At 31.6% G+C, this 25,714-nt stretch overlaps 8 protein-coding genes and 1 long non-coding RNA gene across 13 annotated transcripts; 6 read left to right on the forward strand and 3 right to left on the reverse strand.

Annotated features, from left to right (window-relative positions):
* Positions 1 to 1,980: 1,980 nt before the first annotated feature.
* Positions 1,981 to 3,620, forward strand: LOC126857085 (neuferricin). Its single transcript, XM_050606198.1, has 4 exons — positions 1,981 to 2,457; positions 2,527 to 2,667; positions 2,916 to 3,102; positions 3,226 to 3,620. The coding sequence occupies exons 1-4, from the start codon at positions 2,151 to 2,153 to the stop codon at positions 3,425 to 3,427; spliced, it is 837 nt and encodes a 278-aa protein (XP_050462155.1). The 5' UTR covers positions 1,981 to 2,150; the 3' UTR covers positions 3,428 to 3,620.
* Positions 3,621 to 4,143: 523 nt separating this feature from the next.
* Positions 4,144 to 5,906, reverse strand: LOC126857084 (uncharacterized). Its single transcript, XM_050606197.1, has 3 exons — positions 5,359 to 5,906; positions 4,987 to 5,151; positions 4,144 to 4,915 (listed from the first exon to the last, which is right to left on the reverse strand). The coding sequence occupies exons 1-3, from the start codon at positions 5,382 to 5,384 to the stop codon at positions 4,513 to 4,515; spliced, it is 594 nt and encodes a 197-aa protein (XP_050462154.1). The 5' UTR covers positions 5,385 to 5,906; the 3' UTR covers positions 4,144 to 4,512.
* Positions 5,907 to 6,231: 325 nt separating this feature from the next.
* LOC126857189 (transcription initiation factor TFIID subunit 2) lies at positions 6,232 to 11,805 on the forward strand. 2 transcript variants are annotated; one of them, XM_050606382.1, is made up of 18 exons: positions 6,232 to 6,378; positions 6,504 to 6,722; positions 6,797 to 7,013; positions 7,084 to 7,322; positions 7,407 to 7,628; positions 7,753 to 7,966; positions 8,042 to 8,293; positions 8,361 to 8,569; positions 8,668 to 8,907; positions 9,020 to 9,269; positions 9,332 to 9,472; positions 9,586 to 9,776; positions 10,027 to 10,238; positions 10,325 to 10,544; positions 10,634 to 10,787; positions 10,867 to 11,031; positions 11,108 to 11,284; positions 11,401 to 11,805. In XM_050606382.1, exons 1-18 carry the CDS (start codon positions 6,335 to 6,337, stop codon positions 11,641 to 11,643), a joined length of 3,609 nt encoding a protein of 1,202 aa, XP_050462339.1. In that variant the 5' UTR covers positions 6,232 to 6,334; the 3' UTR covers positions 11,644 to 11,805. The 2 variants fall into 2 exon arrangements, with proteins under 2 accessions (XP_050462339.1, XP_050462340.1); XM_050606383.1 differs by having other exon boundaries at positions 11,111 to 11,284.
* A 463-nt stretch (positions 11,806 to 12,268) lies between these two features.
* On the forward strand, positions 12,269 to 14,545 carry LOC126857107 (transcription factor E2F4-like). Of its 2 annotated transcripts, XM_050606235.1 has the most exons (8): positions 12,269 to 12,458; positions 12,787 to 12,896; positions 12,977 to 13,101; positions 13,198 to 13,247; positions 13,318 to 13,541; positions 13,805 to 13,917; positions 14,030 to 14,077; positions 14,153 to 14,545. In XM_050606235.1, the coding sequence occupies exons 1-8, from the start codon at positions 12,351 to 12,353 to the stop codon at positions 14,257 to 14,259; spliced, it is 885 nt and encodes a 294-aa protein (XP_050462192.1). In that variant the 5' UTR covers positions 12,269 to 12,350; the 3' UTR covers positions 14,260 to 14,545. The 2 variants fall into 2 exon arrangements, with proteins under 2 accessions (XP_050462192.1, XP_050462191.1); XM_050606234.1 differs by having other exon boundaries at positions 12,977 to 13,247.
* LOC126857109 (uncharacterized) lies at positions 13,781 to 15,179 on the reverse strand. The gene is made up of 3 exons (XR_007688442.1): positions 15,053 to 15,179; positions 14,552 to 14,616; positions 13,781 to 13,911 (listed from the first exon to the last, which is right to left on the reverse strand). It is a non-coding gene; the product is annotated as an uncharacterized LOC126857109 (long non-coding RNA).
* Positions 15,180 to 15,321: 142 nt separating this feature from the next.
* Positions 15,322 to 17,245, forward strand: LOC126857108 (mpv17-like protein). Its single transcript, XM_050606236.1, has 4 exons — positions 15,322 to 15,526; positions 15,935 to 16,208; positions 16,357 to 16,488; positions 16,559 to 17,245. Exons 1-4 carry the CDS (start codon positions 15,513 to 15,515, stop codon positions 16,796 to 16,798), a joined length of 660 nt encoding a protein of 219 aa, XP_050462193.1. The 5' UTR covers positions 15,322 to 15,512; the 3' UTR covers positions 16,799 to 17,245.
* Positions 17,246 to 17,436: 191 nt separating this feature from the next.
* On the forward strand, positions 17,437 to 19,226 carry LOC126857106 (ubiquitin-associated protein 1). The gene is made up of 5 exons (XM_050606232.1): positions 17,437 to 17,584; positions 17,672 to 17,896; positions 18,025 to 18,345; positions 18,483 to 18,713; positions 18,774 to 19,226. The coding sequence occupies exons 2-5, from the start codon at positions 17,708 to 17,710 to the stop codon at positions 19,224 to 19,226; spliced, it is 1,194 nt and encodes a 397-aa protein (XP_050462189.1). The 5' UTR covers positions 17,437 to 17,584; positions 17,672 to 17,707.
* LOC126857105 (protein lap1-like) lies at positions 19,164 to 22,213 on the reverse strand. 3 transcript variants are annotated; one of them, XM_050606230.1, is made up of 7 exons: positions 21,073 to 21,442; positions 20,811 to 20,997; positions 20,539 to 20,694; positions 20,205 to 20,399; positions 19,849 to 20,106; positions 19,696 to 19,780; positions 19,164 to 19,314 (listed from the first exon to the last, which is right to left on the reverse strand). In XM_050606230.1, exons 1-6 carry the CDS (start codon positions 21,440 to 21,442, stop codon positions 19,714 to 19,716), a joined length of 1,233 nt encoding a protein of 410 aa, XP_050462187.1. In that variant the 3' UTR covers positions 19,164 to 19,314; positions 19,696 to 19,713. The 3 variants fall into 3 exon arrangements, with proteins under 3 accessions (XP_050462187.1, XP_050462188.1, XP_050462186.1); XM_050606231.1 differs by lacking the exon at positions 19,164 to 19,314 and adding an exon at positions 21,849 to 22,213 and having other exon boundaries at positions 19,620 to 19,780; positions 21,073 to 21,432; XM_050606229.1 differs by lacking the exon at positions 19,164 to 19,314 and having other exon boundaries at positions 19,620 to 19,780.
* Positions 22,214 to 22,859: 646 nt separating this feature from the next.
* On the forward strand, positions 22,860 to 25,629 carry LOC126857091 (H/ACA ribonucleoprotein complex subunit 4). The gene is made up of 8 exons (XM_050606209.1): positions 22,860 to 22,949; positions 23,311 to 23,435; positions 23,529 to 23,861; positions 23,930 to 24,340; positions 24,448 to 24,568; positions 24,794 to 25,047; positions 25,163 to 25,378; positions 25,482 to 25,629. Exons 1-8 carry the CDS (start codon positions 22,937 to 22,939, stop codon positions 25,554 to 25,556), a joined length of 1,548 nt encoding a protein of 515 aa, XP_050462166.1. The 5' UTR covers positions 22,860 to 22,936; the 3' UTR covers positions 25,557 to 25,629.
* Positions 25,630 to 25,714: the final 85 nt, after the last annotated feature.

A 25,714-nucleotide genomic window follows, 5' to 3' on the forward strand; every position in this document is an offset into this window, starting at 1 on the left:
CACCGTCCTCCAGCCTTAGACTGTCGTTTACTAGCGTCCGGCTACCGGTTGTCGTATCAATTGATATAGACCTCAGTAGATCTTTAAATGTCAAACGCGATTTTGCATGCGCCTCTTGTACGTCAATCAGGATAAAATGATCGATCGTGTTTCTTGATCACGAAATTAGACGAAAGTCTCTGAGAAATCAGTTTAAATCTATTAGCTTGACTTTAAATCGATCGATTGACCTTAAATAGCAGTGTAGAGATAAAGACGATATTCCATTTTTCTTTATCTGTGATAGAGATATAGATGTTATGTTTGATTATCTTTTTACTATGTGGACATTTTAGAAAGGCTTGACTATCGCAAATTATTTTCCTTATCTCTATTCCTGATCTCTCTTCCTCTTTTGCCAATTGATTCTTTCTGATAATTATTTTTGTCGCTTTTATTTAAGATATCTAGAAAGACAGAAAATAAAGGAGGAAAAAGTTATTGCATTAGAAGTTAATATAATAGCTTTAGAGTTCTAAATACTATCATTATTATTTATTATTATATTTATTATAATTTATTATTTTATTTTTTTATTATTACTATTATCATTATTATCCTTAATTCTATAAGGGTTTTTTTGGTATCTATTATCTTAAAAATATAAACCAGGGACATTTATGCCCATCGCAATTTTCAAACAATTAATGATGAAAAAAAAAATTTGAAAAAATTCATGGCATAAGTTTATACTTTCTATTAAAAGTTCACGAAAAGAAATTTTGGAAATTATTTATTTAAGTATTTTTTTATAACAAATATATGATGTAAAAAGCGCTCTTCATGCACCGAAATTTTTATTGATTAAAAAATCATAAATTTTTAATGAATTGATAAAAATTGAAAATTCCAACGGTAAATAAAAGTTAAAAGATGAAAGAATAAGGAAAAAAATATGCCTATATATATCTATTTTTGAAAATGAAATGTTTAATTTCGCAATCTCAACTATCGCAATTTTTCAATGCGCTAAATAGTTTATTTAAAAAAAAATGATTACTTTCTTAATATTTTATTATAAACATACTAAATTTAGTTGGATTAAAATTTAAAAAAAGGAAAAAAGGTTCTCGCTGTCGAAGAATCTTGCCAAAAAATCATCTTTGGATCCACCATATTTCCAAAAAAAAAACCGTTCTAAAAACAATATAATTACAATATTATTTTAGAAAAAAAAATACTTGTAATAAGTTCAACTAAATCGAACTCATACATTTTTAACGAAAAACAAAATTTTGCTTACACAAAATACTACAACGAAAATTGTTAAGGTTGGGACTTTTACCTATATCCACGTACGATTTTGTCATTCTGTTATTTGGAAGCGAAGAAGTGAGTTAGTCTAGACTCATGAAATTTATACCTACTCTGCGACGAGAGATTTTTTTTAGGAGTGGGAAGGACCCTTTTATTGGACCTTGGAGCCTGCTTTTTCCAGGGTCCAAGGATGACCGATGGAAATTTCTCGGAACATAAAAAGTCCCACCGGAATTAGGGATTAATATTAATATTAATTTTTTATACAAACACGAAAATTAAAGAGCTAGGCGATATGAAGTTGAAGCTCTGGGAGTCCACGTATCTTGTTTTCGAGGATAATCTCGCGTGATATTATTACGAGTGATTTATCAGGCTATTAAACAACGCGTGTAACGTTTTCGCCTCGTTCGCCATTCGATCGTGTTTTATAGTCGCCGCTCGTTTGATGGAAAGCGATATAATTGATACGTACTATATGTATATACTTATCGTCGACGTACTTTAATAAGTTTGATTGCGATACTTCAAAGATGATTTATTATAACTATTAATTTACAGACACATTTATTTTTTATTTATATCGCTTTGTATGCATATATCTTCATCCTTATATTAACTTTTATGTATTTTACTTTTCTCTTATAACTTGTGTGTTACCAACGGGGGGGAAATTTATGGATTCTGCTACGTAGTTCTAAAACGCAGACTAAAGCCGACAATGTAGAAGCTCTGTAATTATTTGGAGTTACAGATGATGTATATAAAAAGGAGAGATTGTGAAAGATCATCGAAAATTGGATGCACTAGCGTGCACATGCCGGAATACCTGAGTATTCGTAAACAACGTAATTATGTTCTCCAAATATCTTTGGCTATTGCTGTTATTAGGAATCGCGTATTTTCTACAATCGCGGAATTTGATCAGGGAAATCAAATTTCACTTGATGGGTGGAACGTGGTTGAATGTAATTGACGCCATATATCTTGGATTAAATAATAATGTCTCTGGCAAAGAGCAAAGGATGTTCACTGCAAGTGAATTGAAACGATATACGAATCTGGAGAACGGACTGTATCTCTCGATTTTAGGCCAAGTTTTCGATGTGACTAAAGGTGAAAAGCATTACGGACCAGGGGGAAACTATCACGCTTTTACCGGTAATTGTTTCTTACATTGAAAGTATCATATATTGGTTACTATATATAAATGGCATTATTTGTTCGTAGGTCGCGATGCTTCCTTGGCATTTATTACTGGAGAATTCGATGACAAAGGTTTAACAGATGACATATCTAGCTTGTCCGCGCAACAAGTTAAGGCACTGGATGATTGGCTGCAATTTTATAAGGCAAACTACATTTACAAAGGTACAATTACTTGAACTGCAACAGGGACATAAGAGTAGTTGATCCACTTCAAAAATAATATTACTCTAATAAGAACCAAAAGAGAATCTCTCATAATATTTTATCAACCTATGCAGCAAGAATAAGGAGAAAGGTATATTCTATTTATTGTGCAAAAAGAGAAATGTGCATTATATTTAATGAACATTGCATGAGGTGGATCAATTTACACACATGCAACTTTCTAAAATATCTTGTTTATTTTTCAGGAAAATTATATGGCAGATATTACAATCAAGATGGCAGTCCAACTGCAGAGTCTTATAAGATACAAGAAAAATTACTAGTTGCTAAAAAGGAAAAGTCACTGGAAGAGAAACAGAAAAGAATGTTTCCACCATGCAATATAGAATGGAATCCAGAGATTGGTACTGTATTTTGGTGTACCAAAAAGAGGTAAAAATTTATTTATGGATTATATATTAATAATCCTTTAATATTGAAGAAAAAACTAAGAAAAAAATATATATATATAATTTTTTTCTCAAAGACATTTATACGATTTATTTTGTATTTAAGTGGTGGAGTTGAAAGAGATTGGGTAGGAGTACCAAGAATGCTATTTGAGACTGCAAATACACAAAGCACATCTAGATGCACCTGTGTCAAACTAGATAGTATGGAATACGAAGAGAATAAAGCTAAGTTAAGAGAATACAATGGCTGTGCAAAATATGAAACAAAATGTGTTCTTAAAAAAAAAAGTAATATGAAAGTATGAAGTATTAATTAAAATACTACGTCTGTCAAATTAAATAATCAGATTTTATATTTATACAATATTACAACATATATGAAAAAGTTTAGATTTAAGATATTATCTTTATACAATTTTTTGTATTTTTTAATAATTTTATATTCATTACAGAATTAGTGCCTTTAGTTTATAAAAGTACAAATAAAATAATTTTGTATAAAGATATAAATATATGATACTCCCTCTCCCTCCCTCCCTCTCTCTCTCTCTCTCTTTAGAGAAACCATTTTTTAAAAGAGATAAAACTTGCAAGATTTTTATTATATATGTAAGATAATATCAATATATTTTATCTATACAACCAAACATACATATACAACATTCACAAACACAAAAAATATTTTGCTTTTAAAAAATGGTTTTTTACCTAAACTTTCAATTTATCAGTCTTTCTATTTTACATTTAAAACAATACCATAAGTTACACATAAATATACATAAGTTACACACAGCATTTTATTTAAAAAAAAGTGAATTTTTTATTTAAATTTCCAACTTATCAGTCTTTCTATTATATTGTTAAGAACAATGTGTCTTCTTCAGTTTAATGTGTTTATAAAAAATATTTATTTTAATTCATTGTTATTTAAATATGTAAGTATATATATGTTGAATTTTTAAACTAATCTACAAATGCAATACGTGGTACAAACATTTTTTTTTAAGAAATATAAAGTATATTATTAATCCTCACATTATGAATATATTTCTCTCTCTCTCTCTCTCTCTCTCTCTCTCTCATTACATTATATTAATATCATAAGTGAGATAAATCGCAAATATGCAAATTTAAATATGATTATCACACATTTATGGTCCTTGTGATTTATATATTGAAACATATCTATATAATGCACAAATATTGAGTCAAAAAATTTCATATCATATAATAGTTTCAATAAAGATGGCAAAAGTAAATATTATTATAATAACACCAATATTTCTTCCCGTTTTATGCATAATCTCTTTTGCAGATTTATGCAAGTATAGGAGATAACAAAATCCTGAAATAGAATAACATACTTGCAGAAACTAAAGAGATTGAATTATTAGTTTTTAACACAAGAAGAACTTTGTCCAATCTTGTTAATCTTTTCCAAGAATTTTTGATCAATCATGATCGGTCCTCTTTCAAGAAGTTTTATTTTATTTGCATAATTTTTTAATACATTATCCCTCACATGCTTAGAAATATCTTTAGATCCAAAAACTTTCTTTATTTTTGCACGTCTCTTCTTTACTTTGGAAGCTGTTTGAGAAAACAGTAACATTCTTTTAAATCTCTTTGCACTCATGTGCATACCAATATCATCGTCTGCATTGTCGCTCTCTTCATATATTGTTTCAAGATTAATTTTCTTATTTATCTTCTTATCCAAGTAATATTCCTTTATGTTTTCTTCCTCCATATTCATCTCTGAAACCTTCCTCTTTTTTGGTTTGATGCTACATCTTGTAAATAAATATATAAGCTACAAATGTGAAAGAAGAACACATATCATAATTTGATGTTAAACTATTACCTTCTATTAAGAACATCTGTAGAAGCAGCAGATTTGGGTATTCTTTTCCTAAGAATCCTCTTGGTAGATTCTGTAGGCGAAGAATTAATATCTATGCTAAGTTTTGCTAAATCAGCTGTTACTACAGGTAAAGATGTATTGTTGAAACACTCCACTTTAGAGATTCTAAAAGATAAAAGAATTCTTAAATTTTTAATCTTCCTTAAACAATTTTTAATTTTTCAAAGAACAATATTATGATGCATAAACTGGAATTTTTTTTCGTTAAATAAAAAATGTATTAATTTTATTTATTTGAAACAGAAAAGAAATAGAAATTTATAAGATTTACACAGAATATTTCGTTTTTGTATATTTTTCTTTCAAACTCACGTATTATCTGTTTGTTCCTCATCCATTTTTGAGATGTTATGAAGATCTTAAAATATTATCTTCAAAGAATGTCAATCCTTTCGTTCTTTGAATCGTCTATCAAACTATGTCAAACTTCTCTTATCGAAAATGTATACATCTTCAACAATCTTTCATTTTCATACAAAATATACGCCAAGAGGCGACAAACAAAGGACAGTTCTTTCAAGTTCTTTTTAAAGTCCAATCATAACATATATAAAAATATGAAGCCTTTTTTAAACGAGCAAAGAATTCGCTTGTAATGGGGAGTATTAATTAGCAAATCAAGAGGGCATTCACCAATTATTACAGATTCTATATGTATATCTACTAATATAGATTAATACACACTGGCATTCTTGTGATTTCATATATATATATATATATATATATATATATATATATATATATATCTCATATCGTGGACGTTCCACTTAACGCCAGCAACGCTCACTGTATCATTTTATCCTTGTCGTTCACTGACATTAAACAAAGACAGTTGGTGCTCGCGTTGCGATCGTTAAATGGAACGTGCTCCATACGAGACATAACAATCTGTGCCGATCACATAAGTATTTCATATATCTATGGTCGTGACATACGAATATCTAGACACGATGTGTCCGATTTGAGAATGCCGGAAATGAAAGCATTAGGGAAAAGCAAGAAACACATAAATACGATGTCACACGATTGGCTATAAAATAGGAAAATTTTAGGGATTTAAAAAATTCTCTATTTGATAGCCAATAGCGTGAAACATTGTCTGATTTTCTTGCTGGTGAGCTCTCTTTACTGTATATATGTCATGATGTTATGATATCTCTTATATTTATTCACAATTCACAAATATCAGTATACAAGCTGATACTGATTTGGAATGTTTGGATTAGTCTTGCATTCGTTACTTTACTCTAATTTTTTATGAATACGAGAATTGCATATAACTGCAAATATGAAAAAAGAAAAAACGGGTGATACCAGCCGTCCATATAAATTATAAGTATCTTTTTTGAAATGACTTTGGTGAAAAATGCTCAAAATTAAAGATTCAATTCTTAAAAAAATATATTTATGGCTCCATTATATCACTTCTATTGATTAATTATTGATTGATATTTTACAGCTCATCAGATAGTAAGCTTAACAGGGATAAGCTTTCAAAGGAAAAGCATAATTGGATTTGTTGAATTGACAATTATTCCATTGCGAGACACATTAAGGCTGATAAAGCTCAATGCCAAACAATGCAGGATATATAGAGTATGTTTAAATGATACTTATGAGGCCCCTTTTCAATATTTTGATCCATTTCTGGATATTTGCCAAGGGGACAGTAAACAGTGAGTGATTTCCTTTTTCATAGCTTAATATTACAAATTATTAATCTATAACCTAATTTATAAAATTTTTGTAGACGTTCCCTGGAATTCTTTTCAAACATGCATTTAGCAGCAGCTCAAAAAGTTGATCCCGATAACAATGCTGGGGAACTAGTAGTTCAAATACCACCAGATGCAGCACACTTAGTCGCAGAAGGTCGAGGATTAAGAATTAGCATTGAATTTTCCTTGGAACAGCCACAGGGAGGTGTACATTTTGTAGTACCAAATTGTGACGGAACCTTAGCTGAGGTAAATTTCATTAGCAAAATTATATTAGATTAATTCTTTTTTCACATTAATAATGATGATTCTTTTTTAGAGAGGTGCACATATGTATACATACAGTTATGAAAATTCATCTAGATTATGGTTTCCATGTGTGGACAGTTTTGCTGAACCATGCACTTGGAAATTGGAATTTACCGTCGATGACTCGATGACTGCCGTTTCCTGCGGAGATTTGATTGAAGTTGTATATACGCCTGACATGCGTAGAAAAACATTTCATTATGTTTTAAATACTCCTGCATGTGCTCCGAACATTGCACTGGCCGTCGGGTGAATAAATTAAATAGAAGCCATTAGAAAAAACACACACACATATGATTTACAATATAATAATGTGAATTTTTTCCTTTATAGACCTTTTGAGATTTTTGTGGATCCTTATATGCATGAAGTGACTCATTTCTGTTTACCTCAACTTTTGCCATCTCTAAAAGTGTCTGCGAAATACATGCACGAAGCATTCGAATTTTATGAAGAAATCTTGTCAAATAGATATCCATATTCTTGTTATAAGCAGGTCTTTGTAGATGAAATAGATGAAGACATCAATGCTTATGCTACTATGAGCATTTTAAAGTAAAATTAATACATTTATATATTTATATAATATTAAATTAGTAAAAGTAATATATTTATATGTTTTTTTACATGTATTTAATGCTATTATTATATTTTCTTATGATAATTTATTTTCTTGCAGCACAAATTTGTTACATTCTACTGCAATTATAGATCAAGTATATATAACTAAGAAAGCAATGGCGCAAGCAATTGCAGAACAATTTTTTGGATGTTTCATATCTATGCACAATTGGTCAGATACTTGGTTACCTAAGGGTATCTCTACATATCTAACAGGACTATATGCCAAGAAATGCTTTGGAAATAATGAATACAGAGAATGGATTCAATCTGTAAGTATTTACAAGTCACAATATATAATGATATACTTTTTAGAATATTTGTTATGTTTCTTTTGTTAATCTTAGGAGTTGCAAAAAGTTGTGAAATATGAAGAACAATTTGGTGGCATAATACTGGATCCATCTCAAGCACCAGCACCATTGCCCATTGCAGCCAATACTCCAGCACCTGCTCCTCGAGCACCCGATCCCGGATTTTATTTTCCGATTAAAAATTTACATACAATGTCTCCTAGATATATTGAAGTTCTCCGCAAGAAGGCACATCTAATTATGAGAATGCTGGAGCATAGAATCGGACAAGAACTGTTACTTCAAGTAAATTTTTTTTTTTTTGAACGACATAATAATAAATAGAACTGTTGATATCTAATTTTTTGCGTAGGTATTTAATAAACAATTGTCTCTGGCAGCTAATGCCGCGCAACAAAAGATTGAATCTGGCCTATGGTCTCACATGCTAATTAGTACAAATGTATTTGCTAAGGCGATCTTTACAGTGACAGGGAAAGATATGTCGGTATTCATAGATCAATGGGTTAGAACAGGTGGACATGCAAAATTCAGCTTAAGTTTTGTATTTAATAGAAAAAGGTGCTTTTCTATTTGAATTTAATTGCATATTCTATCATTTCACTTATACTCTATGTGTGTGTGTATGTATATTAAAATATGACATATATATAATATAGAAATACAGTGGAGTTAGAAATTAGACAAGATACTGCTCATCAAAGAGGAATTAGGAAATATGTAGGCCCGTTAGTAGTCAATATTCAAGAACTTGATGGTACCTTTAAGCATACTTTACAAATTGAAGGTACAATGGCCAGGGCGGATATCACATGCCATAGTAAAAGCCGTAGAAATAAGAAAAAGAAGATTCCATTGTGTACTGGTGAAGAGGTTGATATGGATCTCTCTGCTATGGAGTAAGATGACGATTTTATTACAGATATTACATGAATAATTGTAAAGTCATATGAAAATTATATTATCTTTTTACAAATAATTTTTTTAAAAGATTTCATTACTTATTTACAGTGATTCCCCAGTATTATGGATCAGACTTGATCCTGAAATGACAATCATGCGTGCTGTGCAAATTGAGCAACCTGATTATCAATGGCAATATCAATTGAGACACGAGAGAGATGTTACTGCACAATTAGAAGCAATCGTAGCTTTGCAGCATCATTCAACTCCTGCCACACGATTGGCTTTAACTGATACAATAGAGAATGAACACTGTTACTATAAAGTTCGACTTCGCGCTGCTCATTGTTTGACAAAGGTTGATTGTTATTAAATATTTACTTGTTTAATTCAATTTTACTTATGTATATATGTTTACAGGTAGCTAATGCTATGGTAGCAACGTGGGCGGGCCCACCGGCAATGTTGGCCATCTTTAGAAAATTATTCGGATCGGCGTCTTGTCGACGAATTATTAAGCAGAACAACTTTTCGAATTTTCAACATTACTTTCTACAAAAGGTTAATATATATTTTGCGAGTTAACATATATTCCATATATATGTATTGGAATTATGTAAAAAAATATATATCTTAATTATAAAATTTTCTTCTGAATTTTGAATTGTGCACAGACTATACCGGTCGCAATGGCAGGATTACGCAACGCCCATGGTATTTGTCCACCGGAAGTTCTGGCTTTTTTAATGGATCTCTTCAAGTATAACGATAATAGCAAGAATAGATATTCCGACAATTATTACAGAGCCGCGTTAATAGAGGCTTTAGGTGCGACTGTTACACCGGTTATCAGTGTGCAACAGGGGTATGACACTCAAATTTTTAGTCATATATACTATAAATCTAATTATGTGATAAAAATACGTTGTATACATGTATATAATTTTGGAGACGATTTTATCCATCCACTTTATTGCGCCTTATCACAAATAATTGGAGATATATGGAATGACTATTTAGAATCAAACCCAGGATTGCCGATTATCAATTTAAACAATAGTTCTGATATAAAGCTAACTATCAATCCATCAAATATATTTTTTTATTTTGTACAGAACGGCTATCACAGCAGAATCTTTGTCAATTGACACGAAAGCCATTCTAGAAGAAGTCACAAGGAACTTGAACTTGGAAAAATTATTACCCTGTTACAAATATACTGTCAGCGTAGCTTGTCTGAAAGTTATACGTATTCTACAAAAGTTTGGTCATCTTCCAAGCAATCCTCATATTTTTAGGGCATACGCAGCATATGGACAATTTATAGGTAATATTTTAGACTTCAATAATTATATTGATATCTCTTTCTTTTTTAATTGCAAACATTCTTGATAATTAATTAATATTTTTCAGACGTTCGAATCGCGGCGTTAGAAGCTCTGGTTGATTTTACTCGTGTAGATGGTAAGTGGGAGGACTTGGAATTCCTATTGGACATGGCGGAAATGGATCCGCATCCTGGTATACGTCATAGACTCGTACGCTTAATGGTAGAAAATCCACCATTCGAGAGAGCTCATAAACATCGCCTGGATAGACCAGATTTAGTTGACCGAATATGGAACTTGATAAAGTATGGCAATACTTCAATCTGTCTCGTGTAAATTATTTTTCTTTTTTATATTATCAGTCAATTAATTAATACATAATTTTGTCATGTAGCGGTATGTTATCACACGACGCAAAACTGCGTTGCGATTTAGTAGATTTGTATTATACTCTGTACGGTACAAAAGTTCCATTTTGTCTTCCTATTCCCGAACTCGCGACGATTATGAAACCTAGGAAAGCTGGCCCACCAAGTCCTGAACGTGAAGTAAGATATTTGTTCAACATTTCTGCGTTTTACGCAATTATAAAATTTTCTTTATTGTAATACATTCTCTCTGCTTTAGGTGAAACCTGTACCAGTACAACATGTAAAACATGAAACAATTGATGAAATTGAGAACTCATCTGCTCCAAACAAGAGAAAATCATCTCCAAACAGGGATCCTACTGGTCCACCAAATTCAGCAGAGCATGGGACAGAAATAAAACGACAGAAGATAGCAAACAACGTATGAGAAATGATTTTTCTCTTCTTTCTCTTTTGTCATTGTTGGCGTAAATAAAATCTATTCCTTCTATTTATAGCAGGATGAACGAGGAATTCCGATACCCGGTGAAGGAAAAGTAAAATCCGAATACTACAGCGACAATTCTGCATCTTTGCCTGGTATCATGGGAACTCCTGGTCCAGTAGGTTTCGAACCGGGAATGTTTAAAAAGGATCTAGAAGAGCATAAACCAAAAAGTGACTCTGTTAATAAGGTACGTAAAATTTTTTGTAAGAGTTAAAGATACTTTCATACAATATATGATTTTTTTTAATGCGTTATGAATAAAAAATACTTTAGATTCGTCATGTATCACTATGCTTCTTACAGAGTAAAAAGAGGAAAAAGGATAAGAAAAAGCACAAACATAAGCATAAGCATAAACATGATCATAAGCACAATAAGGAGAAGGAGAAGGAGAAAAAGGAAAAGGATAAGAGTAAAGATAAGGAGAAGGATAATAAAAAGGACAAGGATTCATCCGCTTTAAAAATAAAAGACGAGACTCTCAGTTCCGCTAGTTCCAGTCAAAGTCCAGAGCCGACCGTCACCAATGAGTTTCTTTTTCCTTAAGATTATTTGTTGCTGGAGTATTTAAAATTTTTTTTAAATACTTTATTGTTTATATCTTTTTATACATTTAAAATACTATAATATAATCGCAAAAATGTAAAGTGTATATAAGTAGAATGTAAAAATATATAATAAGAGAGTTTATATATATATATATATATATATATATATATTATTTTTAGTTATTGTGTGTGTAGTGTGTGTGTGTGTGTGTGTGTGTGTGTGTATACACACACACACATATATTATTTATATAAATATATTGTGAATATATATGTATATAGTAATAAGTATAATAAATTATTAGTGTAAGAATATTTTAGACATTTTTTATATATAAAATTCGATTCTACTTATACACACTACAGATAAAATAAAAGAAAAATAATGATAATAATACACAGAATAATTTTTTTCCTTTTTTTTTAGATATATAATTCGTAAGATAAAATATTTATGTCCAGGATTAATTAAGAATAAGCGTATAGGAGATTGTGAATTCCGAATAAATAATTGAAATAAATTTCAAACAATTTTTGAAACGTGATTTCATCTCATTCACATTTATAGTCAAGACGGAAATTCGTTACCGACAGCAGAGACGCGCTCATATTTGAATAGCCGTTGCGCTAGGATGGCGTCCGTGGTGTTGCGGCAATTTCGAAGGGACTAAGCAAGTTTTGAAAATTTTGACAACGAGCAAGATAATGGCAGATAATCAGCAGAGCCGTTTCGAGAAATCCCTCGGATTGCTGACCACCCGTTTCGTCACCTTATTGCAGAAAGCCAAGGACGGCGTGCTAGATTTGAAAGTCGTGAGTAATTCAACTTGTCGCACACAGGGCACCGAGAGAGAGAGTTAACCTGAACGTTAGGTTAAGTTATCGCGGGCGAATACACGCCATAACTGGGTTGCGGGAATTTTGAAAGAAGGGTGTTCGCGTTCGCTCGCTCGATCGATCCACGATCCACGCGGACGTTTCGTCCGACCTCGTGAGACTCTGCGCCAATTTTCGGCTTCGTAGGCGATAGCGTTATTACGGTATTTCAACTTCGTGACACGCTATCTCGCCCTAACCTAATCCATAGAACGTAGTTGGCCTCTTGCCGATAAAGTATCATCGAATCGTCGAAACGTTGCAGGCCGCGGATCTCTTGGAGGTGCGACAGAAACGACGCATTTACGATATTACAAACGTCCTCGAGGGTATCGGTCTTATAGAGAAGAAGAGTAAGAACAGCATTCAATGGAAGTAAGTTTTTTTCCCTCAACTTTATTTTCCGTAAACTGCTATTCCTCAACTTATTTCCATTTTGCAAACTGTGATTGAAGGGGTGCGGGACCTGGCTGCAATACTCAAGAGGTTGGCGAGAAGTTGACGGATCTGAAGGAGGAGATCAGGAAACTGGAGGATCACGAGTATCTTCTAGACACTCATACACGGTGGATTCAGCAAAGTATAAAAAATATAGAAAATGATATGATAAATAGGAAATACGCATATATTACTTATGAGGATGTCAAAGAGAATTTTCTGGATCAATTCGTATTAGGAATTCAAGCTCCTGCAGATACCGAATTAACAGTACCAAATGTTTTGAAGGTATTTTTTAAACATCTGAAAAATATTTCACATTAGTATATATTAAAATCTTTCTCTTTATTTTTGACAGACCGTCACACAAGAAGATGCAGTGATAAGTTATAACATGTACTTGAAGAGTAATTCGGGGGAAATTAAAGTATATATGGTTCAACCTGAATTAGCTAAAACTTATGATAATAAAGTTTTAGAAATGAGGTTAAAAGAAGTGTCAAAAGGTATAAAACGTGGAAATGAAGAGGATGAAAGAAAAGAGGAAGAAGTCACTGTTAAACCAAAGAGGAAAGTCGGCAGGTATAAATTGAAATTTATTATATTTGCAAATGTATTTTTATACACATGCTCTAATCGTATCAGGAATAGTAAGGCAATATTCTTGACCTGCACAGAGCAAATAGTATAGTTGGTAATTATGTCAATCAATTTTGTAATGGGGATGAATAGTTATCAAACTTAAGCTATTCATTTGATACAAAATGTACATTTATATGTTACATATGCTTTTCAAGACTATAATCGCATGTACATACATTGAACACAATTCACTTATTTAACAGACCACCAAAAAGTAGTATCAAACCGCAGAGTCCAGTTTTAACTGATGATGAGGAAGAAGAAGATCAGGAATTGATAGAAGCCAAGATAGTCCTACGTGATGTGAGCACTGCAGGTAAATTTATTTCATGTGATTTAAACTTTAAAATTTACCATTTGTTCTAAAAAATTTTTACTATGTAAATGTAAATTTTCTAGGACATTAAATATCTTTTTTTTTATTACAGATATCTTTCAAACAGATTTGGATTTACTCGATCAATTTTATTCTGATTGTAAGTCAAGTTTTATTTCTTCTTGTAATATCTTAAACATTATCTTTAATCTCACATTCACTTGAATTTTTACAGTTTGCGGACCATTGGTGAGATTAAGTCCACCTCCAGGAGAGAAAGATTATCACTTCAATCTTAGTGAGAACGAAGGTGTTTGTGATTTATTCGACATTACGACGTAATGAGTTGAGTTTAGTATAGTTTTTACAAAATGGACTGTGCCAACAGCATGCAAAATTAATGGGGAATTTGATAAAATTGTTAAGAACAATTTGTGCATATAGTTTTATGGAAATTAATAGATCGCACAATCATTGAGAGTATACAGTATTTTTTTATTATTAATAGAAATATGAGAAGCTAATGCAACATATTGTAAAAATATCTTAGTACAATCTGTTTTGGCCATTGTTTATTTTGTACAGTGTTGAGAGTAATGTAAAGTTTTAAAGATGTCTTTTTATATACACTTACCAGATCTAGTATCATCCTTGTAATTTTAAGTTGGATTATCACATAAGCTTGCTTTATGAATGTAGCTGTCCAAAAATATATAATTGGGAAATCTGATTATACAAACATAATTAGATAGAAAACATATACATGATTATTTATATATTATCATAAAGTAAGCTTTCCCCAAATGTTACATTTTTGTAAGAATTTATATGCACATATCCCTCCCTGAGGTATTCTATGAATACTATGACATATATGTATAGAAATAAATGTAATGTACATTGTATATAATGAGGCGAATATTCTGTATTTTTAAATATTTTATCAGTTATTTATATACATACACATCTTTATACATTGCTAGCAATGTATATATTTACTTATATTTAATATGTATTATATATCTCTTTAATCACATGACTCACAAGGAATCATTGAATCAATTCCTTAAAATAGCTTGTATATCATATTGATATATTGAATGTACGACTATATAGGAAATTATATCATTTTTACCATATATTAGATTATCGATTCCAAATGAAAATCAATATATGTCAGTATAATAAATTTATTAGATGATCGCGCGTATATCAACATTACCGACATCTTTCGAGTTCTACGTTATCAAGAAAATGCATAAAGAGACCAGCTGATTTCGCAACACGATCGATTCAGCGGAAAATTAGCGGATCGCGTACCAAGGACAGATAAGAATGGATCGATTTCGTCATCGTCGATGGGCACGTGTTCCTTCAACGCAATGCAGACACGACGAAGACTGTCAGTCATCATCGGCGTCGCGTCACAGCAAGACACACGCGCTCCAGATGCACCGATCCGTATCGCGGCGACACGCACACCGACACACACAACGCTGCGATCTGTCAAAGTTGCAGCGAGCGCGTTCACCAACGAGCGTTGTAACTTTTATTATTGTTATTAGTGCTACTCGTTCGGTTCTTTGTTCTCGGTAATGCTACCTGAAAGGTAACTTCTCGTGTTTCTCAATTCACCTATGACGTAATGAATCGTAAAATTACGAAACACGTATGTCCTATAGATAAGAAAAGGCTTTTTGAAAAAATGGAGAGATATGTGCAGACATGTATAATTTGAAAAAAAGAGATCATTTTTTAAAATTGACACATTTAGGGACCGAGAATAATTCAATTTTCTCGAAAGTTTATTCAAAGCGATTTGGATTAACTTTTTGATATTTTTCTTTTCCGTGAAAAACATCCCATGCGATTCTTTTTGAAGCACTGTGCATACATACTTTTGGCGCGCTATTCCAAACCCAAACTATTTCGAATGATTTAATCATTCAGTAATTCAGTTTATTTATAGTTTAGAAATTTAATTTTAATTCGATAATTTATATATTTCTGCAAACAGGAACAACATATCGAAAATGCGCATAATATTTGTAAAATTTCGCGAGATCTCGCAGAAATACCCGATCGTTCGAGGCATGGCATCTTATTCGGTTATATGGCCAACCGCGAACCTGTTGCAACAGAAAATAATGGGCAAAGAGGAATTTAATTTCGCGGAAGTTATGCGATTTAGTTTGTACGGTAGCCTTTATGTAGCACCTACATTGTACTGCTGGTTAAAATGCGCGTCTTATCTTTGGCCGAGAGCAGATTTAAAGTCTGCGATCACTAAGGTATATGCATGTATAAAAAATATTTATAACATCTTATATACATAAGCTAATTTTTTTGTAAATTTTTTTTAAAAATTAATTCACATACGAAAAAAAAATTAATTAAATAACTCCAGATAATAATTAACTAATCATAAAATAATTACAGGCTTTGGTTGAGCAAGTTACGTATACTCCTGCAGCTATGTGTTCCTTCTTCTTTGGCATGAGTTTTCTTGAATTAAAGCCAGTTTCGGAATGTATTGAGGAAGTCAAAATTAAATTCTGGCCAACATACAAGGTATCATTTCACGCAATACAGATAAGTTAATGATATTAAGGAGATTAATGAAAAATTATTTACCTTCTAGGTTGCCATTTGCGTATGGCCAATTCTGCAAACTATCAATTTTACCCTGATCCCAGAGCGGAATCGCGTTGTGTACGTCAGTGTATGCAGTTTGATTTGGACTTGTTTCCTTGCATATATGAAGTCTGTTGAAGCCAAGCGAAAGCAAAAGGAACTAGACATTAATCCTAAGATTATGTTAGAGAATAAAGTGCAACCTAACGACAGATCCAGCCATTTACAGATTCCTCTACTACGATGAAAGTTTTAGGATATTTGACATGCTATTAGACTAATTTGTACATAATTTTGAGAGAACTTATATATATCTAATTGAGGAAGTCATATACATATTTATATTTTATTACTATATGACGCTGTATTTGTGATATTCACAGTCCAAAATAATATCTACTTTTGTAGTAAGTCTTGCTGTATAATGGCTATGTTCCAAAATTTATTGCCGATATTGGAAATCGATAGTTTGTAAACATAATGTATATTATAGATTTCCAGTACTGACAGTGAATTTTGGGACATGGTAAATAATACATTTCAGTGATATTAAAATAAAATAGCGAAAGTATATATAAATTCTTAGAAATTATAAAAATATAATGTGATTGGCAATATGGAAGACATTTGACAATATGGAACACAAATTGTTGATAATATAAAATAATGTAAAGAATAAAATTAAATGAAATTACATATATAATTATTATTCTCTTTGTTATGCAAGGTTTCATGTTATTGACGACAATATATCACAGAAAAGAAATATTAAAACTTTTTATACTTATATAACTTATATAATTAAAAAAAAATAAAACTAGCAGAGATTCAAATCCTATGATAAACTGAAGTTTGAATCTTGGCTGATTGAAAACAAGGTTCGAATCTCTGCTAAAAAGCAATATGGCGACTAATGGTGACAGCCAGGCTATTTCGATCTGTCAAAAATAGTAGTATATTTTTGTCATTTCAGATATTAGAGAAATATCTAGCGAATTTTGAAAGCGAGAGGGATCTGATATTCAATTAAATTGTAATTATATACTACTTATATTGTAATTATATATATGTGATGTATCGATGGATATATGCGATCGAATAAAATGAGAGCCCTTTGCAGGTTATTTCCTATCGTTCTCCCCGTGTCTAGGAGACAATGACTCGATCTTCTGTATCGGCACAATGTGACCTAGTCGCCTCGTATATGGACGGCGTTCATGTCAAAATCGCGGAAGCCTACAAACCGCCGAGAAAGATTGGTCTGCCAGCTGCGTACAACAATCGTTTGCCTGATGTCTCAAAGTTGACGTATGACTTCAGTTTGGAAAAATCGGTACTCAAGAAGGTAATCATTAGGTGCATAATATTTTGATGTTCCATGTTATAATATACTACATGGAGAAATTATTCGATAACTCGTTTGTTTAATTTAAACGAATCTATCATTAATCTAATGAATTGATTTGTATTCAGATGTGTGAATGGCGCAAGGCTAGACAGGCCTACAACAAAGCCCTTCAATTTCGATTGAAGGAAAAAAGAAAAAAGGAGAAAAAGGAGACTCCTCCATTATCGTCGCTGGATTGCGGCGAAATAAAACAACAACCTATCAATACACCTGCTCCGGAAACGACAATACTTACACCACAACCTTTGTCACCTCCTGCAAATGATCTTCAAGATCATGTGAAGACCAATGGAGATCTGGACTATGCCGATTTCGATAATGACACAAGTAGCCCCTTTGACAATATGGAACTAAAAACTATCAACGATATGGAGGAATTAGCACAGGCAAATGAAAAACTAATAGTTACTTTATAAAGTTACATTCTCTCTTCTTGTGTAACTCTAGTGAATATTATTATCAAATGATTATGTTATAGATAAGTTTGTCTTACACTTAAGATCTATTTTTTTTTTATATGTAGGTTTTACAACCTAGATCACAATGGATACCAGCAGGAAAATTGGAGAATATTATAAATGAATTAACAATCGATGATACTTCGGAAATTTCTAAAGAAGAGAAAGTTGACAATACGAAAACTCAAGTAGACAGTCAAGCTGACGAGGATGAATTAGCTAATGTTGAAAATTATCGTAGCATTTCAGCAATAATGCAGGAACTTCAAAAGGAATTGGAACGGCCTGTTATGGAGGTAATAAAAAATTTCTTCTTTGCCGTATATAGTTTATGACTAATTTTATCCTCACAACAGAATTGGAAGCCGTGGCCCGATTTGGAGAGTCCAGATAGTGACGGGTGCGCAACTGCAAGACACGATGATGCGTTATCATCGAATCACGCAAAATCACCAACGGATTTATTGTCGAATATGACGGAGGATGATTTAAAGTTGGTGATACAGTTGAATGACATGGGATTTCCCAAATGCAGAGCGGCACGCGCGGTGTTGGAACTGGGTCGTGTACATGAAAAGAAAATAGTAGAATACCTATTGGCCATCCAATCTCTAGAGGAAAGCGGTGTTCCGAATGAATATGCCGAGAAAGCGCTGATACTCGCACAGCACGATCAATCCAAAGCAAGAATCTACTATGAGAATTTATGTACATTGAAAAGTTTAGGATTCCATGAAGATGAAGTCTCCGCGGCATTAGTGAAGTGTAATTTTGATCGCGACAAAGCGTTAGATATTTTGATCGCTTGAGTAAACGATCAAATCAATATTTATAGAATATATATAGATCAGAGAATATTTTCCGCGACTTGCTTTTATGTGAAAACAGAGATGGAATCTAAAAAAGAAAAAGAAATTTAATTTTTTATACACATTACATAAAAGATACGTCGCATTTCAAAATCACAAGGTATATTTTAATAAAAAAAAGTAGTATTCAGTGAAACTAGTCACTTGAATAATGATATCTAGAAAGCTATATTCATATAATATTATAATAATTTAATTTAATCTATGTTATGTCATGGAATTTGAATTCTTACTGGGCATTATCAAACGAAACATTTACTCTTGATAGCTGAATAAATTATATAATCATACATAGCAAGCTAGAGATTTAATTTACAGAATATTGTTGCAGGATTTTAACAAATAAGAATTTTTATTTTCCTAATACTTTTTACATACAGAAATGCATTAATTAAATACTTATCAATACCTAAATGAGAAGAATTCATCAATTGATCGAGTGCCAATGAAGCTTAATAGTCGTATTCGAGTGTGTAGCAAATGCAGTAGCGCAACTGCAAAGTTGAAAAAGACTTATAAACTGATATATACTCAGGTACTATACAATTATTTTATATGTTACCTTTTGCTACAACATAAAGCTATCATTATCATGGATTCTGCGTAACGGCTTATACCGATAATGATCCAAGCTTCTGTAAATATAGGTTGCTGACATTGTGTATTTATACAGATACTTGCAGGTCCGTTCATTAATAAACTGTATAAAGTATAGTTTGTAGAAAACAATGTAAAGTCCAATTTAGTATTTTTGGGAAGTGATTCATAGAATATCGTCACGTTTGGAGGAGAAGTGAACACGTCGAGTGTATGTTTATACCTAAAATGTACTTGCGTTGAATTATATGAGATACTCATACTCTATAGAAATAGAAATGAGGATATTCCTGATATTTTTACATAACGTTCTTGAATTACCTCTCGATATAAATTCTTCGCAAGGCTAATTCCCATAGGGAACAAGTCGTATTTTCATGAATTTTATGAATTTTTAGAAGCTGCCGTGGTAATTCGATTATAACATCGGCGTCCATTTCATACAAACCTCTCATCTCTATGTACAATTTCATATTTGCATTTAACACAGTAGTGTTATAATGTGTTTTAAAACACCTGTGATTCCATGTGTATATAATACACACATAGATTATATAAAATTACTTTGTGTATATAATAAAGTAACAGCTGCTCAGGATTTCTTTCAATTACATTGATATACATATTCTGATTATGACATCTTCAAAGAGCTTACCCAAATGCCAAACTGCTCCTGTTGTGTATAGCTGTCATCCGAAGTTGTGAAAGTAGTTGAAGTAGAAGTGGATATGACACATAATTTAAATATTCATTTGCATCAAATCGGATACAGGGAGCTGATAAAAATCCATTCAATGGTAAATATCTCAGCCTGTAATAAATATTTATTATATATAGTTAAAAAATGTGAATTAATTTGTTAGAATGTAACTTTTTCTTATATTTTTTATAGAATTTTATTTGAAAAATGTTAATATGGATGATAACCTGTTTGAACACACAGAAATCATGGCAAGTTCAGGAGCTAATGTCAATCTGTTAGGTAGTTCTCTTAGCTGATTGTTATCTATATATAATTCTTTAAGTTTTGGTAGAGAGCCGATCCATTCTGGTAGTGCAACAATTTGATTGCCCGAAATAGATAGTATTTCCAGATTTCTCAGTTTGCTCAATTCTGTTTTTATTCATCAGATAAATCAATAAATTTTTTGTTTTCATGATAGAACATATATTTAATAATCACACTTACCAACTGGTAATCTTTCTACAAAGTTGTCATTTAAGAATAAAGACTTTAGATTCCTCAAATTACCAATGCAGGAAGGGATATGTCCCAGTTTATTAGCGCTTAGATCCAATACCGTCAACTGATTCATCTGACCAAATTCCATGGGCAATTGCTTAATGAGATTGCCGTACATGTACAAGTTAGTTACATTAAAAAGTTCCATAATCCAGGATGGTAGAGTAGAAAGCTTGTTCCATTTAAGATATATCTCTTGAATATGACTACCGTGTGATCTTATCACTTCTGGAAACTCTACCAGACCTCGACAGTTCCAGTGCAGTATGACTTTGTTCTTGACTTCGTTTGCCATTTCTATGAAATCTGGATCCATGTTTAAATGAAGTTAGTGAGAATATCCCAGAATATATCAGGATTATGAGTAATAATCAATGTTAAAATCATCTATGTCTGCATTTCTGGGGTTAACAGGCACATGCCCAAAATAACTTTGCCTGCTCGCTACATCTGTATTAATAAAAGCTTCCATGATGGTAGTCAGATCATGCAAAAATTTCATGAGAGTGTTTTATTTCGTTAGTTTGTGCGATCCATAGCTTCTAATTTTGGACGAAACCGAAACATCGAAAAGAGAAAAAATAATGGGATTTTGTTCATCCATGGCAAACTGACGTTTGAATTGTTGTTAGTCAGGAATAATGATGTGTTAATGTAGTATCTTAATTCATTCGTTTAAAAATAGAGCAAACCAGATTGTAGATTGTTACAAATATATATACTTTTTTATTTCTTTCCTGTGGCAGTGAATCCAGCACAGATGCATTTTTATTCTCTGTTATCCTTTATTTTCTTCAATTTTTTATTTGTGTACCAAGTATACATTTATTAATTTTTTACACTGCATAATGCATACAAGTTTAGCGATACGACTGACACACAAACACTACTGTGGCTATCAGCTGATCCATGACATTTGCTTGACACTTGATCTTTTTTTTTTATTGCAACGAATATTCAAATAACATTTATGGGAATTTATTAAAGATGGCAAAAAAAATTATTTTCTTAGCTAAGCATAATTTTTATTTAAATATAAAAGTCGGAAAATACGTTTATATTGTCAAGATGATTCGAAAATATTTTTTTGATTAACTTCGGTGTACATATGTCTCGAGATTTCGATAGTTCTCGATGTTGCGATTATTTCGGATACGTTTTGATGATAACACAAATAAAGCAGAAAAAAAAATATAATAAAAATATATATATAAAAGAAAGTATTTAAAAAAAATTAAATAAGAATAAAATAAAATATAAATATAATATTATAATATAAAATATAAAATAAAATATTCTTATATTCAAGTAATACCCAAATATGTAAATTTAAATTTTATTTTATTATATTCTATTTTATTATTTTATAATATTATATCTTATAGTTAGTCAAAAAATGATATAATGCAAATAAAAACATTTAATGCAAATAAAACATTTAATTAAAAATATAAAGAAAAATATTATGCGGCCAACAATACTCAGCTTGATGCTAAGCTAAGAAAATTCAGCTTTTTTTTTACACTAGTGTCAGGTCACGTGACCACGACGCTGAAATGTGCGTCCTATGAATTCGCACCTTTAGTGGAACAATGTTTCATAGATCAATCAGAACAAAGAAATTTTTGTCCTTTTTGTTTTGATTGGTCAATCAAACGCTACAGTATTTCGAGTAGATTTTGGAACGCAAATCTGAAATCTAGTGTTGCTTTTCTATTCGACTTTAGTTTATGCTCAAACTCCGGAAATCTTGCTGCATTCGGAGTGATACGCGACTTCACGTTTCACGTGTTATAACACTACCTTAAAAATGGCAGAAGAAGGTAAATAATACATATTATTTTTATATGCCGGTCGTGAATTCTTTTCTTCCAAAATTAATTTTGTATGCTCGTGCTTTCTTACATTATTGTGATTGTCAATAATGTCTCGGGCCGCGTGGTTTCTGTCATGTTTCCATCTTGTAGTAGCTCATGATATACACGTGTTTTTCCTTAGTTGCACGGTCGATTAAAATGATAGTATTATCGGAAATATCGAAAAATACTTACACATTCATAGCTTTTGCGCGCTAAATTTGATCTAACAAATTTTGTTAAAAAAAAACAACAGATTTGTCATATATAACTGCATAAAGATTGTTTGCATTAAGATGTAGGTTAGATTTTATCGGTCTTGTTGTAGATAAAAGTAAGAAGAAGAAGAACAAGCTATCGCTTGGGGAAATTCAAAAGACGATGAAGTGCGAGATAGAACCCTCCAATGAGGAGGTGAAATTGGAATGTAAAGATTGGCCTTTACTGTTTAAGGTCAGTTGATCTGGTTTTTTATAAATCCTTTTTCATACATTAATAATAATCAGACAAGATATTTATGAGAAACTTGTCATTTATTTATTGCAGAATTTTGACAAAATGCTCACACGTACAAAACATTTCACACCTTTAACAAGCGGTTCTACCCCGCTTAATCGTTGCTTATCAGAGTATATAAAGTCAGGATGCATCAACTTAGACAAACCATGTAATCCATCATCGCACGAGGTAGTGGCTTGGATAAAGAGAATTTTAAGGGTAGAGAAAACTGGTCACTCAGGCACATTGGATCCCAAAGTATCAGGATGTTTGATAGTTTGTATAGACAGGGCGACCAGATTAGCCAAGTCACAACAGTCAGCTGGAAAGGAATATGTTGCTGTGTTTAAACTTCACTCTGCGCCAGAAAGTATTCAGAAGGTAAGCCATTAGAATATTGCTAAGATATCTTGTATGATATCATATATTAATGTTATATGATGATTTAGGTAAAGCAGTCATTGGAAAAGTTGCATGGTGCTCTCTTCCAAAGGCCACCATTGATATCGGCAGTCAAAAGACAGCTTCGTGTAAGGACAGTATATGAAAATGAATTGCTTGATTACAACAAGGAAACTAATATGGGAGTGTTTCGCGTTAGCTGTGAAGCTGGCTCTTACATAAGAACTATGTGTGTCCATCTCGGGCTGTATGTAGGTACCGGCGCTAATATGCAAGAACTCCGGAGGATTCGTTCCGGCGTTCAATCCGAAAAGGATGCCATGGTTACAATGCATGACATTCTTGATGCTCAATGGTTGTATGACAATCATGGAGATGAATCTTACCTAAGGAGAGTTATAAAACCTTTAGAAGCACTATTAGTGAATCATAAAAGGATCATTTTGAAGGACAGTGCTGTATGTATTCGAGTTTTTATTTCTTAATACAAAAACAGATTTTTTAAATTTAATTTTATTAATAATAACATATTTTTATTTAACGGCATTATTTTATGAATTTGTAGGTAAATGCAATTTGTTACGGAGCTAAAATAATGCTGCCAGGTGTTATAATGTATGACCAAGGGATAGAGTTAAACCAAGAAATTGTAATTGTGACTACTAAAGGCGAAGCTGTTGCACTTGGTAAATATATTTCCGATTTTCAATTATCCAAATAATTATGTGTATGTTTATGTTATGAGTATAATGATGTACATTATTCAACTTCATATTTTATCTGCTATTTCAACTCATAAGAAAAATTCAAAATTTTTATATTTATTTTTAAAAACTTTTATATTTATTTTTAAAAAACTTTAGATTTTTTAAATAATATTTAAACACAAAATTTTATTTATATGTATTTAGCTATAGCTTTGATGACCTCTCCAACTATGGCTGCTTGTGATCATGGAGTAGCTGCAAAAATTAAAAGGGTAATCATGGAGAGAGATGCATATCCAAGGAAGTGGGGTTTAGGTCCTAAAGCATTGCAAAAAAAACGTATGGTACTTGAAGGGACCTTAGATAAATATGGAAAACCAAATGAAAACACACCTGCAGGATGGTTAGAAAATTACACAGATTATTCTGCAACAGCAACATCAACGACAGAAATTAAGGCAAATCTTAATTATTTTAATTTTTTAATTTCTCTAATATTTTTTTTTGATAAGTAGATGTTTATGTGTGCGTGCGTGTGTTTGACTATTTATTAAAATATTTAAAAAAATGTAGACGGAGAAAAACGGTGACGTTGGCTCTAGAAAAAGAAAAAGAGAAGAGGATACAACAGATACAAACGTTTCTGTGAAAGAAGAAGTATCATCACAGGAATTATCATCACCAAAAGACAAAAAGAAGGAGAAAAAAGACAAAAAAAAGAAAAAGAGCAAAGAGAAGCAAGGCACAGAAGGTGAAGAATCCATAGTAATGGAAGAAGGCGCTAGTGGGGTAATTAGATTATGATTTTAATTTGAATATATAATCTGAGAATATATCTATCTATCTATATATATATATATATTATTACATTGTTGTATATTACATATTATAGGAGTCTCCAGTAAAGGAAGAGAAAAAGAAAAAGAAGAAAAAAAAGGATAAAAATCGAGAACCTACACCGAGTTAGATGGATTTTTTTATGCAGAAAAGAAAAAAATTAGACGATTGTGATGCAAAATATAAAAATATTTTCTTTATGACATTATATATTACATTCTTTCTAGTTTAAAAAACCCATTTCTAGTTTTATATATTGTACAGTAACTTCTCGATTTTAGCTTATCC

Source organism: Cataglyphis hispanica, chromosome 20 (assembly GCF_021464435.1).
Source record: "Cataglyphis hispanica isolate Lineage 1 chromosome 20, ULB_Chis1_1.0, whole genome shotgun sequence".
NCBI classification, from domain to species: Eukaryota; Metazoa; Arthropoda; class Insecta; order Hymenoptera; family Formicidae; genus Cataglyphis; species Cataglyphis hispanica.